This window comes from Sturnira hondurensis, unplaced genomic scaffold, assembly GCF_014824575.4.
Source record: "Sturnira hondurensis isolate 20B ecotype Veracruz unplaced genomic scaffold, ASM1482457v3 Scaffold0010428, whole genome shotgun sequence".
In the NCBI taxonomy this organism is placed as follows: domain Eukaryota; kingdom Metazoa; phylum Chordata; class Mammalia; order Chiroptera; family Phyllostomidae; genus Sturnira; species Sturnira hondurensis.
Window position 1 is genome coordinate 12,172,425 of NW_028083059.1, and position 14,659 is coordinate 12,187,083.

At 32.6% G+C, this 14,659-nt stretch overlaps 1 protein-coding gene across 1 annotated transcript in view; it reads right to left on the minus strand.

The window, feature by feature from the left end:
- EPHA3 (EPH receptor A3) overlaps positions 1–14,659 on the minus strand; it is a 344,437-nt gene that overhangs the window by 33,027 nt on the left and 296,751 nt on the right. The window contains exons 12-13 of the mRNA XM_037059003.1: positions 12,684–12,745; positions 8,998–9,207 (exon numbers count right to left, since the gene is read on the minus strand). Coding sequence (XP_036914898.1) covers positions 8,998–9,207; positions 12,684–12,745 — 272 coding nt within the window. The remainder of the gene's footprint in view (positions 1–8,997; positions 9,208–12,683; positions 12,746–14,659) is intronic.

Consider the following 14,659-nt stretch of genomic DNA (forward strand, 5'->3'; position numbering starts at 1 on the left):
TATCTTCCTCCCCCATGCCCACCCCAAGAAATTTAAGTTCATATTGCTTTACATGTCTTTTTTCTTTTTCGGGTTCAGAAATTTCATTTCCAGTTTATATATGGAGTAGCGGAGACATATTTAAATTTTAGATGCTATTCAAATCACTGCCCAAATGGTGTCATCATTCAGTATGCTTCTTTCTTGTCACAGGAAAACCATTGTAATGCAACTGTTGTTAATGAGCTACATCTTCCAACTAGTAGGCAATCGATACTTTTGTTGGTTAAATGCTGCTAGGGATTCTGAATATTATAAAGCACAAACAGTTACTATAACATTATTTATAAATCTTTTAAAATATTTTAAAAGATCTTAAAATGAAGTATGTATATATGTACATGTAAGCTTCCCAGATATTCATGTAATTGAGACACTGCCAATTTCCTGGAGTAAGCCCAGAATCATAGCATAAGGAGTGCATCTGAAAATCAATTGCAAAGGGATCTCCAATCCAAACTTAACAGCATCAGAAGTTAATGTTTATTCTCCATTTTTGCAGTGTCTAACTTAGAGCCAGTTCCTCTCAGTGCTGATGACTCATCAATTTTTACCTCAGTAATTTAGGGTGCAGGGGGATTTTATGTTCACTTGTTCCATTTAGGTTTCGAAGTTAACTATTACTCAGGAGTCTTGGTGTCTGGGCTCAGCTTTGAACCTACTACTAAATTTCACCCAAGTTTCTTAACCTCTCAGCAGATATCTTGTCACTCACAAAACTGAGGGTCATGGGAAACACAAAACCTGCCTTTATGTTAAATCCCATCTATCTCTAACATATGTGCTGACTTAGAAACCTTAGCTCTTACAACTTTAATTTCTGTCTAAAACCTTTATGAATATCAAGGGTGATTTTCAATTTAATTATTTTGGAATCTTAAAGATGATCCTAGCTTTGAACTAAACTGCAATGTATTGGCTGGCATATATTGATTTACTTCTACAGAATTTTAACCAAAGAGTTAAAGGAGAGGAATAAAATGGTGCAAGTAATGATATTAGAAATTTTCTGGACAGCAGCATTACATAACTGCTAAACTGCAATCCAGGATTAGTTAAAGTAATCCAAACCTTGTTCACTCTGGCCATGAACAGCAGTTAGAATAGGAATCACACAGTAAATCTGTTTCTGAAAAGATCCTGCAATTCAGTTCTCTAAGCCTAATGAATTTAGACAGTTCAAATGAGATTGTTGGCTAAAAGCCTGGATTTTTCAGGCTCTTAAATGAAGTCAGCTCATTTACTATGGGTTTGGGGACTTCAAATCTTGATTTCTAAAGAAACAAAATGTAATTGCTGAAATCTCTGGACATGGAGGAATAATATCTCATATTTGCCCCACTTCTTCTCTAATTATACATACAAATCTCCCCTTGCTGAATTAGGAAATGCTCTGCTGATCCACAGTTCACATTGCCTGCTGTGAGCTCTGTCAGGTCATACTCAGAGTGACAAAGGACTTTGGAGAGTTTATCTTGGTAAACCCTAAGTAATTGAGTGTTTAACGTGGAGGCAAATATTGGCTTCTCAGATTAGAAGTGGAACTACAGAGATAAATCATTTGACCCAAGGATTTAACATCTATCTCTTTGTCAGGGACTGAACTTTGCTCATTGTAGACAACAGTAGACAACAAGGTGAAGGGCAATCTGAGAAGACTCTCAGGGGAAGCATCTGTTCTACTCCCCAGTAGTTCAAATCTAAAAGCCACTGAGACAATTGTTTCAGCAGATGTTTGATTGCCACAAGAGATCAGAGACAAATGATCTCCTAGGTAGCAAAAGCCCATACCTTGAAATTTTGAGATTTTTCAACATTATTTGAAATGCTCAAGAATTTCTTAAAACACAGAAAGTTCTTCCTATTACATTCTAAGTAACACTATGTCTATCTAGGAAATGAAATACAAATAACATTTCTGTTACTTTCATAATAAAATATAATATTAGGTCATTTGATATATAATGTATTTTTCAATAAAAATCATGCAAAATTTGGGGATAAGGCTAAACATATATCCTAATATGAGCATAGTTCTTTTTCAAAGATCAGTACAGTTTTAAATGTTAAATTTTGTTGTTTACATAAAATCAACTCCTAATTTATTCTTTTAAAAGGTTACATAAATTCTTTTGAATGTCTGAGTCTTTAGCACTCAATACAATTTTCCAAAGAAGCAATGTTTTAAGCAAATAATTCAGAAAGATCTATTCAATATAGCCCTCATTATATGAAATGTTAAAGGGACTTATCTAAAAATAGATCAAAATCTATAAACAGTAAAATGATAACAAACTTACAACTAACAACAACTGAACCTAAAAAAAACAAAGGCCAAAATTAGGCAAACAACCAGAATAGGAATAGAATCACAGAAATGGAGATCACATGGAGGGTTATCAGTGGGGAGGGGAAGGGGAAGAATTGGGGGCAAAGATCCAGAGAATAAGAATAATAATAGGTAGGCACAAAACAGACAGGGGGAGATTAAGAATAGTATAGGAAATGGAGAAGCCAAAGAACATATATATGACCCATGGACATGAACTAACGGCAGAGGGAGAAATGCTGGTGAGAGGGGCCAGGGAGGAGGGGGGTAAAGGGGAGAAAAAATTGGGGCAACTATGATAGCATAATCAATAAAATATACTTAAAATATACTTAAAATATTGCATGACCACTATATACTTGTAATAAAAATAATGAAATAGAAGTACTAGATTTACTCTAATAATTAACCAAAGAAATAGTGTCTAGTATATTGCAGGCACTCAAATATATGTTGAGTGAACACATGTTGCATTTTAGAGAAAATAGTTCCTGCTAGAGGTTGTGTGTAATGTATTTACGCATAAACTAATCACTCTTGTGTTCCACTCCCAAACTGCAATTTTGATTCCCCCATATAAATCTGGATAGATTATTTAATGTTCCTGCTATGTATCTGTGAAATGAAAAGTATTAGAACTCTCAGGAAATTTTGATGCAACATTAATAACTGAGATTACTCTATCTTCTAAAATTTTCTGATTTTCGAATGTGTGGCTTTACTTTGTAAAGCTACATAGGACATATTCATACTAATCCTAAGAGAGTAGGAAATAAATTCCTGGTTGACACTTTGGTTCAAACCTTAAAATACATTAGTATATGATGGTCACTGGTTAGATATTTACATACTGTTTTTTATTTATGTCTAAGTGACACATGACATATATTACTTATCAAAATAATTGTCTTTTTGTATTACACTAGCTTTTGGTATGCATAGTTTTTAGTCCTTCAGCTGCTACAAGAAAAGGCTTATATTTTCTATTATTTATGTTCTTGGAATAGAGTCATTCTGGAATGAAGTATTTAACCACTTAGCTTTTAACTACTTGTCTTGGCTACATTTTTAAATTTTAAATCTTGCAAATGAAATTAGGTAAGACAAAGCTGTACCTCAATATTTCAGGCATCAACTTGGTAGAATCACAGAGCTAAAAGTATCAAATGAATAATAACTTAAAATGAGATTTCTTTCCCCTATAATTAACACATAGTGCCTGTAATAACTTTCTGCTTTCTTTATCTTTAAAAAATTACATATGTGTTAATAGGCTCTACAGGAATGTGACAAAAGGCAGAACAATCCCATATAAAAAGCATAATTGATAATCTCTGTGTATGCATCTTCAGAAAAAATTTAAAAATACCTAATAATAAAGAAAAATCAAGAGTAAATCATTTGGTTTTCTCAAATTCCCTAAATCAGTTTATGGTAACTATATCCATAAAATGAATTTGGGGGTATGAGAATTGAATTGGTTTTATACAACATAACACATAAGTCAGATAAAAGTCTACCTTTTCTGTTATTTTCTCAAATATTGTATAAAACAATATATTGAGTACTATCATGTTAATATTTGGTATTCCATCCTTTTCACCATATGAGTTTAAGGGTGTTTATATGCATAGAGGCACTCATGCATACATAAAAGTGCTAATCTGTTTAGAATGAAATGTTATAAAGTAACAGACTGAAAAAAATATTCAATAACAAAGCATTCTCACCATTAATGCCTTGGATCTGCTGGAATGAAATAAAGTAAATTAGTAGTTCAGTGTAAAAAATATGACACATTCCATAGCTTCACTTTGAAATTCACATCATGGGAAACCAAAGAGAGAGAACTTATTTTTTGTTTGCCTGGTTTTCTCAACAACAAAAGTTCTTTGATGGTTTAAATTTACAGACTAAATGCTCCAATCATATCCATCCCAAATAAAATCCTGGGCCTTCCAAGATGATTTGAAATCTTCAGTATGCGGCTGCACTTCTGCTCCAAAGCTTTTCTTCAAAATATGATATCACATAGTACTATATCATATCACATATTATCACATACATGACACGTGACAATACTGTCACATAGTAAAGAATAGCGTCTATATCATTTAGTTACTACTAAAATATTTATTTAATTGTTAAGGTGTTCTTATTTCAGAAAAAGCATCCACACCTGCAGTTTGCACATTGCCATCCAAGCATTTCTGGGTGGCCCCAACAGCATTTTGGGAGCCTCCAAGGTTGAACTATTTTCATAATCATGCTAACTAAAAGATTATAGACTTTCTCACTCTCAATATCTCATGAACATGCAGTGGAATTTTACAAAAGTTACAGGATGTACAATAATATCATATAAGGGAAATTGCCAATGATTGGAATTTCTGCATAACTCAATAGTGAGAAATCAAGAGAAATGATTAGAAGGGAGTAATTTTGATTTCTTATCTGATACCTTCATGAAAAAGAAAAAACATGAAAAAGTGTATAATATCATCTTAACTGACCTCATTTTTAGGCATATTATTGAAGACATGAGGAAGGAAAACTTGTCACACACATGAAGCAACATTGGGAAAATGTGGTATTGAATAAATTGCTGTTAAGGTTTAAGATTAAGCATTTTCTCAACACCTCAGATGATTCCTCCAATTTAAGAATTTTTAAATATATATATATATATATATATAATTTATATAATTTCTGTTTCACTGTTCTACCCTGATTGCATATTACAAAAATGTTTTAAACATGAGAGCAGCTGACAGCATACATTTATTCAAGGGCATTGAGTCAATGCCTCTAATAATCCTTTAGTGCTATTTCACTCTACCTAAAGCCAAAAAGCAACTGTATCTTAGAGAAGATTAAGATTGAAATATTGTTGGAAGCAAAAATGACAAAATATTACCAGAAGGCTGGGTTCTTCAGAAAATACAATGATGCTGGGAATAACAGAAGGCAGCAGGAAAAGAGAAAGGAATAAGAGATAAAAATGACTCCATAAAAGAAGTCATAGGCATGTGTTTACAGAAATTGAGCTGGACTATTGAAGACAGGACACTGGATGTCACTTACTCATTGGGTTACCAAAAATCAGGGTCAACATAATGGCTGGCAACACACACAGGCAATACATTTTTGAGGAGCAATGAGAATGGTTAATGCACTGGGGCACCAAACACTAATTGGAGTGACACTTGGTGAAATGTGTTAAGTGTGACTAAAGTGACATGATTGGCAAAACAGATTAACCAGAATGTGTTTATCCAAAAAGAATGCCCTTGGTACACTTTTAAATGGTGACCTTGTTGTTGGTTTTTTTTTTTGAAATAATATAGCATGCTAAATCAAGTAAATAATGTGGATGTCTGCACTTGATAGAACTGTTTCTGGTTATAACAACAACAAAAAAAACAGACTTCATTATACAACAATGTACTATTTCTCTTATTTACTAACTACCTGCTTATTGAGACAAGAGGGTTTTTTATCTCAGTCAAGTTTGTTGTATGCTATTATATACTTAAACAATTCTGAGTGATGATATCATTCAAAATCAGTTTTAAAGATAATTTCATAAGGGGAACTCACAAAACATTTTGTGTTATAGCAGTGTTCCCGCAAGTTTCTCAAAGACAACTTAGTGTGGCAATACTCATTGGACTGTTTCAGTGTGTCGGTTTAAAAAACAAAATAGCAGTTCTATTATTTTATAACTATACCGCATATTTTATGGTAAATTATAAAATTATCATACCAAAAATTGTTATACCATGCAAGACTTACAATGGAAGACTAAAATACCAACATTATTCTAGAAATGCAGATAAAAACTATAGCTTCTCAGAAGGAATCCAGGACCCCCATGGGTATTTTGAGAAGTTTCAAGAAACTAAAAGGGTGAATCCTGAAGAACTCCATAGTTACTCACTGGTGTTGAATAAGCCTGTCTGGTTTATGTGGTTTTTAAGAATCCTCAATCATCCATTTCATTTTTTTCATCCAAGAATGAAACATAAATGCAAAGAGCCTTTCGCACTTTGATTTCACAGGTGCTAAAGAGGAATTTTGACACAGTAACACTTTTTTTTTACTTGGTCCTGAGAAAGTGACAATAAGTGTAAATGAAGCTACGAGAGTTAACTCAACATTTTTCAGGAAGCAGATGATCTCAGTTTTTGTGCATCTTTTAAGTTCCTCTAACAGGAAGTGTTCTTTCGAGTATATAAGAAATTGAGATTAGTATCAAGAACTGTGTTCTCCTTTAAAAATGAGATACGGCATAGGATTAGAACCTGGCTTAATCACTAGTATTGAATATTTCAAATAAAGGCCTTTTTAAATGAAATACTTTTTATTAAAACTGGACATACTTTTGGATAAAGTGATTAATGTAACAACATGGATAATGCCAGGAAGAGTAATATTTTTATGGAATATGTCAAATAGTCATATAATAGCAGAAAGTTTATAAAGGAAATCTTTAGAGTAAAACTAGCAGTGAGCAAAAAATACAAAACAGTCTTGGAGACAATAAACATATTATCATATGTTGTATATATTGTCTGCTGGGATGATGATGTAGTCACAAAAAATGATGCTTTTCTGCAGAATGTTGACTAATTTTCCCGGACAGCTGAGAAAGAATACTAAAAAAGCACAATCAAGATATTCACCCTTGTTTTGCAATTCCATCAAGTTTTCTGAGCTGTTCAGTCATACTCACTACTCTAAATTAATTCAACTAGCTGCTAGATATAAAGTTGTCTTCTGTTTCACTTACTGTGAACCTAATGAACAGTTTTTCTGAGAACATTTTTATGTAGGACACATCGAAAAAAAAATACTGTGGTTCATGAACTAGGTGAATCCACTGCAGAGTCTACTTGAAAATGGTAAATGCAAACAATAGTGTAATGTCTAAAGCCTTCAGGAGTGTTCCAGCCCCTGAATCAACACATCTAGGAACATCTCCGGAATACTGTGCTCTGTATTTCTGTAGGCCTATCACTGTTGCTGTATTTATAGGTGGAACTCGGTCCAGCATACCGAGCTTTCTCAGAGTGTGAGGTTTATGCTACAGGACAATCTTGGTGGTTGTTCTTGGAGTTTTCAAGATTGGTGATTTCAGGGAAAAATGAATTGTGTGTTTTTTTTTAAATCAGGAATAAACTGTTAGAATTAAATAAGAAGAAAATAGCAGAAGTTAGCTTTTAAAGGAAACTGCCCATTCTTTTGGCTGGTGAGAGTAAGGAGGATCAGTCTTTATATTATATTTGGCTACCAGGAGTGAAAAGCAATAACAAACTATATGAAAAACAGTTAAGTGATTCATATTAAATTTCTAGCAGAGTTGCACACTCAGTACTTTAATTCTGAAAATTTATCTTGAGAAGATAATTATGGACAGACATGAATTGTATATCCAAGTGTGTTGCAGTACTGTTAATAATATGAACACTTTGGAATTCTTCCCATTTAATAGTGAATTGGATAAATAAATCATGTACATGAAAAAAATAGAATACAATACACTATTTAGTATTTTAAAAAGAATATTTGTTATCTAGGATTTTCTCTATTTTATGTTAAAAAGGGTGATTATAAAGCAACATTAATTTTATATATGAAAATACTGGATATCTTGATGAGAGAAAATAATTTTATATGTCAGTATATATATATATATAATTTTTGTAAGTATATGCAGAATTAGTAATTATTTACAAATGAAAATGTTTAAGAATATTTTGGAAATGTGAAATTAAAATGTTTAAGCTGGCAAACTTTGGGTAGTATCATTAATGATTATTACATTTTATTTTTAAAATATACTGCCATGAAAGAGAAGTTAATTAAAGAAATAGTATTTAAAAAAATCTGTGAGTACATTTATGATGAAATAATCCAATTCATTTTTAATTAAAAGGACACAAATTAAAACAGTTAAATATAATCACTTATACCTAATAAGAAAATACTAAAAATGATAAAATCAAGTTTTAATAGGAGTATAGTTATGTATTCTTTTGAAATAGCACAGACTCTGACACAGAAAATTTACTTTTAAGAATATATTAGTGGTAAATTATCAGATTCATAATTATGAATGCAAATGAATTATATACATATTTGTATAAAATACTGAAACATAGGTATAATAATAATTTGTCTACTCATTAAGGCTTGGTTAAAAATGGTACAACTAGAAAATAGAACATATCAAACTACTAAATGTAAAAACATAATGATCATTTATTGACAGTGAACTACGTTTAAGAAGCACATCACTGAGCAGGAAAAGGGCTACACCGTAGCAATGGAAACAATAGCAGTTTGGTTGCAGAGTTATGTGTATGCGTGTAAGGACAGGTGCGTAGGAAAATCTGAGAGAACTGACTCACAAATTCATAAATGTTCAGAATTAAAATCATCACTGTCCCCATGAACAATGGTCATTTGTTTTCCCATCTTAGTAACAAAATTTTGACATTAAGGGATAAACTTCCTTTGGTGGAAGATGTGAATGACAAAGCTTTGTGGGACATGGTTTCTACATATTTACAAGTCAACATTACACAAGTTTGAAAACAAAGATAAATGGGAAAAAAGCTACTCACTCTTGTTGTGTAAGCAGCTTCTGGGTCATCTTCTAGAACACGTGAAAGTCCAAAATCAGAAACTTTGCACACCAAATTGCTGTTGATTAAGATGTTCCGAGCAGCGAGGTCTCGGTGAACATAGCCCATATCCGAGAGGTACTTCATGCCAGATGCTATCCCCCGAAGCATCCCCACTAGCTGGATGACCGTAAACTGGGCATCATGTTTCTAGGAAGTATTTCAAATGCATAATTAAGATGTGTTGCATCTGTCAAAGATATATCTTGGATAAAATCTCACATACTGAATGGTAATAATGCTGACTATACATTTAAGTGTTAAGCACTTCTGTGCAAAAAGATATGTGACTAAATGGATATAAGGCTAAAACACAATAGTATAGGTGCTGCATTACTAAATGCTATGTAACAAGAAATACCTTAATTATTTGACTTCAAGTTCAAACCTGAACTACCTTCCTGTTTATGTGACATACTAACTCCTCAGAAATATTCTGTTTGAGAACAACAAAATGAAATGGATCCTGTGCTATAGGATTTTATTTATTTGTTCAAATGTTCATTTTTCTTTCTAGTTTTTTGAATATTTCATTAATTGCTTCAAATAAGATGGATGTTAAACTTTAAAAAATATTTACTGAAATACGTTTTCTACCTGACCTTTAATTGTAGAGTATAAAAGAGAGAGAAACAGGACATAAAGTTGGAGCTCTGGATTTAGAATAGATTCCAATTTTTTTTGGATTAAAGTAGAAATACATGGTTTAGATGATAGAATGGAGAAATAGATACATATATACACACATGCATGTAAAATTACATGTGTGGTTATACTACATGAACAATATTTTATTTTTTATGTTTTAATTTTTTATTATTGTTGTTTAATTATAGTTGTCCTGCCTTTTCCCCCTTCGCTCTTCCCTGCCCCACCCCATTGCACCCAAACCCAGCTCCCACAATAATATTTTAATAGAATATTATTTTGATTTAAGAACTTCTTGCCAAGGTGGAGACATAGGTAGGTATGCTTTGCTCCCTCACATGATGAAAAGAAGGACAACAACACATTTAAAAACAAAAAAGCACCAGAACTGCCAGAAAATTGAACTGTACAGAGGTCTGACAACCAAAGAGTTAAAGAGGGAACACTCCTCCAGACTGGTAGGAGAGGCAGAGACAGGCCGCCAGGGCAGAGAGGATGTGTGGCACGGCCACGGCTGGCAGACCTGGTGGTTCTACATTTGTGTGCAGAAAAATAGGGAGGAACAACTGGGGACTGAGGCAGACTGTGCAACACAAGGTTCTAGTACAGGAAACTCACGTTTCAAAACCTCTGGCTGTAAACTCATGTGGAGGTTGTGGTGGTGGGTGAAACTCACAGCCTCACAGGAGAGTTTGTTGGAGAGACCTACAGGATCCTAAAACATTTGTAAACCCACCCACATGGGAATCAGCACTAGAAGGGCCCAATCCACTTATGGGTTAGCTGGGAAAGTGCTGGAAAGTGGGGAAAGAACTGAGCAAGGGGAATTGTTACCTCTCAGACCCCTCCCCCACAGGCAGCACTTCAACACAGCAAAATGGGTAGCCCCACCTTGGCAAATACTTATGGCACTGCCTCTTACAATGTAATAGGCACCAAGACAAAGAAATATGGCCCAAATGAAAGAACAGAGCAGAACTCAAGAAAAATCTGAGACAAGGAGATAGCTAACCTATCAGGTGCAGAGTTGAACATACTGGTAATTAGGATGCTCATAGAAATGATTGAGTGTAGATGCAAAATAGAGGAAGAAGTGAAGGCTATGCAAAGTGAAACGAAGGAAATGTACAGGGAACCAACAGTGAAGAAAAGGAAACTGGGGCTCAGATCAACAATTTGAAACAGATGAAAGAGATAAACAGTTAACCAGAACAGAATTAAGAAATAAGAATTCAAAAAAAATAAGAATAGGCTTAGGAACCTCTGGCATTACTTTAAACACAATCCAACATCCAAATCATAGGGGTGCCAGAAGAAGAAGAGGAAAAGCCAGATTAAAAACTCATTTGAAAAAATAATAAAAGAAAACTTCCCCAATCTGGCCAAGGAAATAGACTTTTAGGAAGTCCAGGAAGCCCAGAGAGTCCCAAAGAAATTGGACCCAAGGAGGAACACACCAAGGTACATCATAATTAAATTACAGAAGATTAAATATAAGGAGAGAATATTAAAAGCAGCAAGAGAAAAGGAGAAAGATACCTACAAAGGAGCTCCCATAAGACTATCAGCTGATTTCTAAAAAGAGGACTTACAGGCAAGAAGGGGCTGGAAAGAAGTATTCCAAGTCATGAAAGGCAAGGACCTACATCCGAGATTGCTCTAAACAGCAAAGCTTTTCATTTAGAATGGAAGGGGAGATAAAGAGCTTCCCAGATAAGGGCAAGCTAAAGGAGTTCATCATCCCTAAACCTTTATTATATGAAAGGTTAAAGGGTCTTATCTAAGAAAAAGAAGATCAAAACTATGAACAGTAAAATGACAACAAACTCACAACAACAACTGAACCTTAAAAACAAAAACAAACTAAGCAGACAACTAGAACAGGAACAAAATCATAGAAATGGTGATCACATGGAGGGTTACCAGAGGAGAAGGGAGGGGCAAGAGTGGGGGGAAGGTACAGGAAAAGGCACAATAAGAAGCATAATCTGTAGGTACAAAATAGACAGGGGTAGGTTAAAAATAGTAGAGAAAATGGAAAAGCCATGGACATGAACTAAGGGGAGGTGGTGCCAGAAGGATGGGAGTGCAGGGAGGAGGGGGAAAAGAGGGGAAAAATGGGACAACTATAATAGCAAATCGATAAAATATACTTTAAAAAATAAAACAAAATAAATAATATTATTATGATTTGATTAACTATTTTGAAAAATATGTTTTTGAAATATATTTAGGAAAACAATTTCTAATAAAATTTATATTTGGTTCACAAATAATAAAATTAATAATTTCTCATTCATACAACATTTAGAAATTTCCTCCATGATAATGAATTGTACTGTTTATCTATCATCTATCTATCATCTCTATTTACATAGTGCTGAAAGCACATTGAGGATAGGGCCTGTGCCTTTCTTTAGCTCTTACAGTAACTAGTGATTAACAGTGTAAAATTTTTGTATTTTCATCATATTTGTTCCAAAATGGCATCTCTAAATTGTGGATACTTTAGCCTTGTAACACAAGATTATTTTTTGAGTGGACGGCACTATGTGAGAGATAAATCGTCTTTTATCATGTAGCCATCTCAGGTTACTTTAAATAAAGAAAAGGGAGTATTTCTTACATCAATATTATCTGTCTTTCTTCAGGATTACTTTTCATTGTTATTTTAACTGATGCAAATCTTGGCAATATGAAAAGGCCAAAGAAGACTGAACACTTTTGTTTAAAAAATATAAACCATTAACATTTGGATGCTTCAAGATAAAGATTCCAATTTGCAGTCTTTTTCTTGTTACTTAGTCTCAGCAAATTTCAATTCTATCTTGAAGTCTGATTATCTAATTGTTTGGCAAAATATCAGAGGTCGTCTCCAATATTTTCAGTAATTCATTCCATATTATGTATGTGTGTGCATAGATATATAGAAAGAAATATGAGATCTATGTGAATGTATATAAAAACCTTCTACTTACACGTAAAAAACTGTCCAAGGAACCATTCTCCATGTATTCTGTGACAATCATAACTGGTTTACCTAGGTATATGGTAAATTAAATATATAATCATCAATAGATCTCAACAAGTATGCAGTAAACATACATAATGCACTTTGACACACCTGAGCAATTATATATGTATTATATAATTATATACTTATATATGCAATTATATAATACATTTTGATGCACCTGAGGAGTTAAAAAATTGAAACATTTTTCAAAGTTGTAGTTAAAAACTAAATTTCAATAGAAAGTAATTTTCTTCTATAAATTGAAGGGTTTTTTTTTTTTCAGAATAAGAGCCCATAACCTATGATATCTAAATTGGCTCATTTGGCATGGCTTTCCATGAACACAAACTTTTCTTCATTTTAATCACATTTTAGCTCATCTACAAAACCAAGTATTTCTGTCTTCAAGCTCAAGATACAACCAATAATTCCACAATCATTTACACTTTCTAAAGGTATTTACACAGCTATGTGCTAAGTATTTGCTTGTACTGGTTAGCCAGAAACAAGTAATTCAAAGTCCTTCCGTCTTGGATTCAACATGTGAATTGTACAGAACAATTAAGACTAATGATTTTAATCTTTTTATCTGTATCCACTTAATGCATTAAAATTATAAAATCCATGCTATGTTGAAAAGGAAAATAAAATTAAAATTACTGTTGGCAATAATTCATAATAACCATTTTGAAATATGTGGACTTAAATACCATTACATCTTTTAACAAGCATTTATATGAATTTAGATAGTAATTATTATATACAAGATAATTGTTTAATTGTTTTACATGTTCTAATTTATTTATCATTCCCATTTTACACATAAGAAAACTAAGATATATAGAGAATAACAAATTAACTTAACAGCACACAATTGACAAGTTATAACGCTAAAAAATTGCAACCTGAATGTACTGTGCTGTTACTTCTGGAAGTTCATCCCGAAAGAAATATTTAAGGTATGAAAACACATTAGACACATAGGCATTAAATATGCTGATATAAAGATCTACAAATAGAATAAACGTTCAACTATAGGTAGTGATTTAGTCAATTTTGAGTCTCAATTCTATAGTTATTCTGAATTAAAATGACTGAAGACTTACACTTTAAGAAATTGTTATATAATAATTTTACATGAACCAGAGCTGAAACATACAACTCTACATGCATTATGATAACAACTATGAAAATGAGTAATACAAAATAAATATTTTAAATAGAAAAAATATATTAAAATTTATATTTTTGACATATAGGAAACACTTGTAATTTTTCTATTTTTAGACTCATGTAACAGTATATTAGTACTTTATATCACTTTATCTTAATTCACATCACCCTATGCATTAGTAATAATGTATTATTCTCATTTTACTGTTTCCTCCATTGCAAATATTGTGAGTTTGGGAAACTTGCTGAGGAGGTCACACAATTAATTAGCAGTGGATACTCAACATAGTTGTCTTCTGTTTCAAAGCCTACAAGTATTACCACACTGTAATTCTCTTTCTTTATTGTTGCTATAATATTGTTTTAACTATGAAACCATCATGTTACAAAAAGAAGGAAAAGAACTCCTCTTCCATGTGTAGAACACCTGAGTTAAGACTTGATTAAGTACTGATGTAAGACCTTGAACAAATTATAGATTTTTTGCAAATATCTATGCACACCTAATTGATGAGTATACATATTTTTCCTCATAAGATCCTTCTATATCATTTAGTTTGTCATCCTGATGATAGAAACAGCTTTCTTTGATTTGTTATTTTCATAGGTGAAAACTCTTAGTTCATACTCTTTTGTGAATTATGTATTAGTACTGTGGTGGTTAAAATTCCTACATTTAGTACTTGAATGTAATCCCAAGTTGTGTATCTTATTTATTAAGAGGTGACCAAAAATTTAAATTTTATAAAATTTCTTTGATAATTT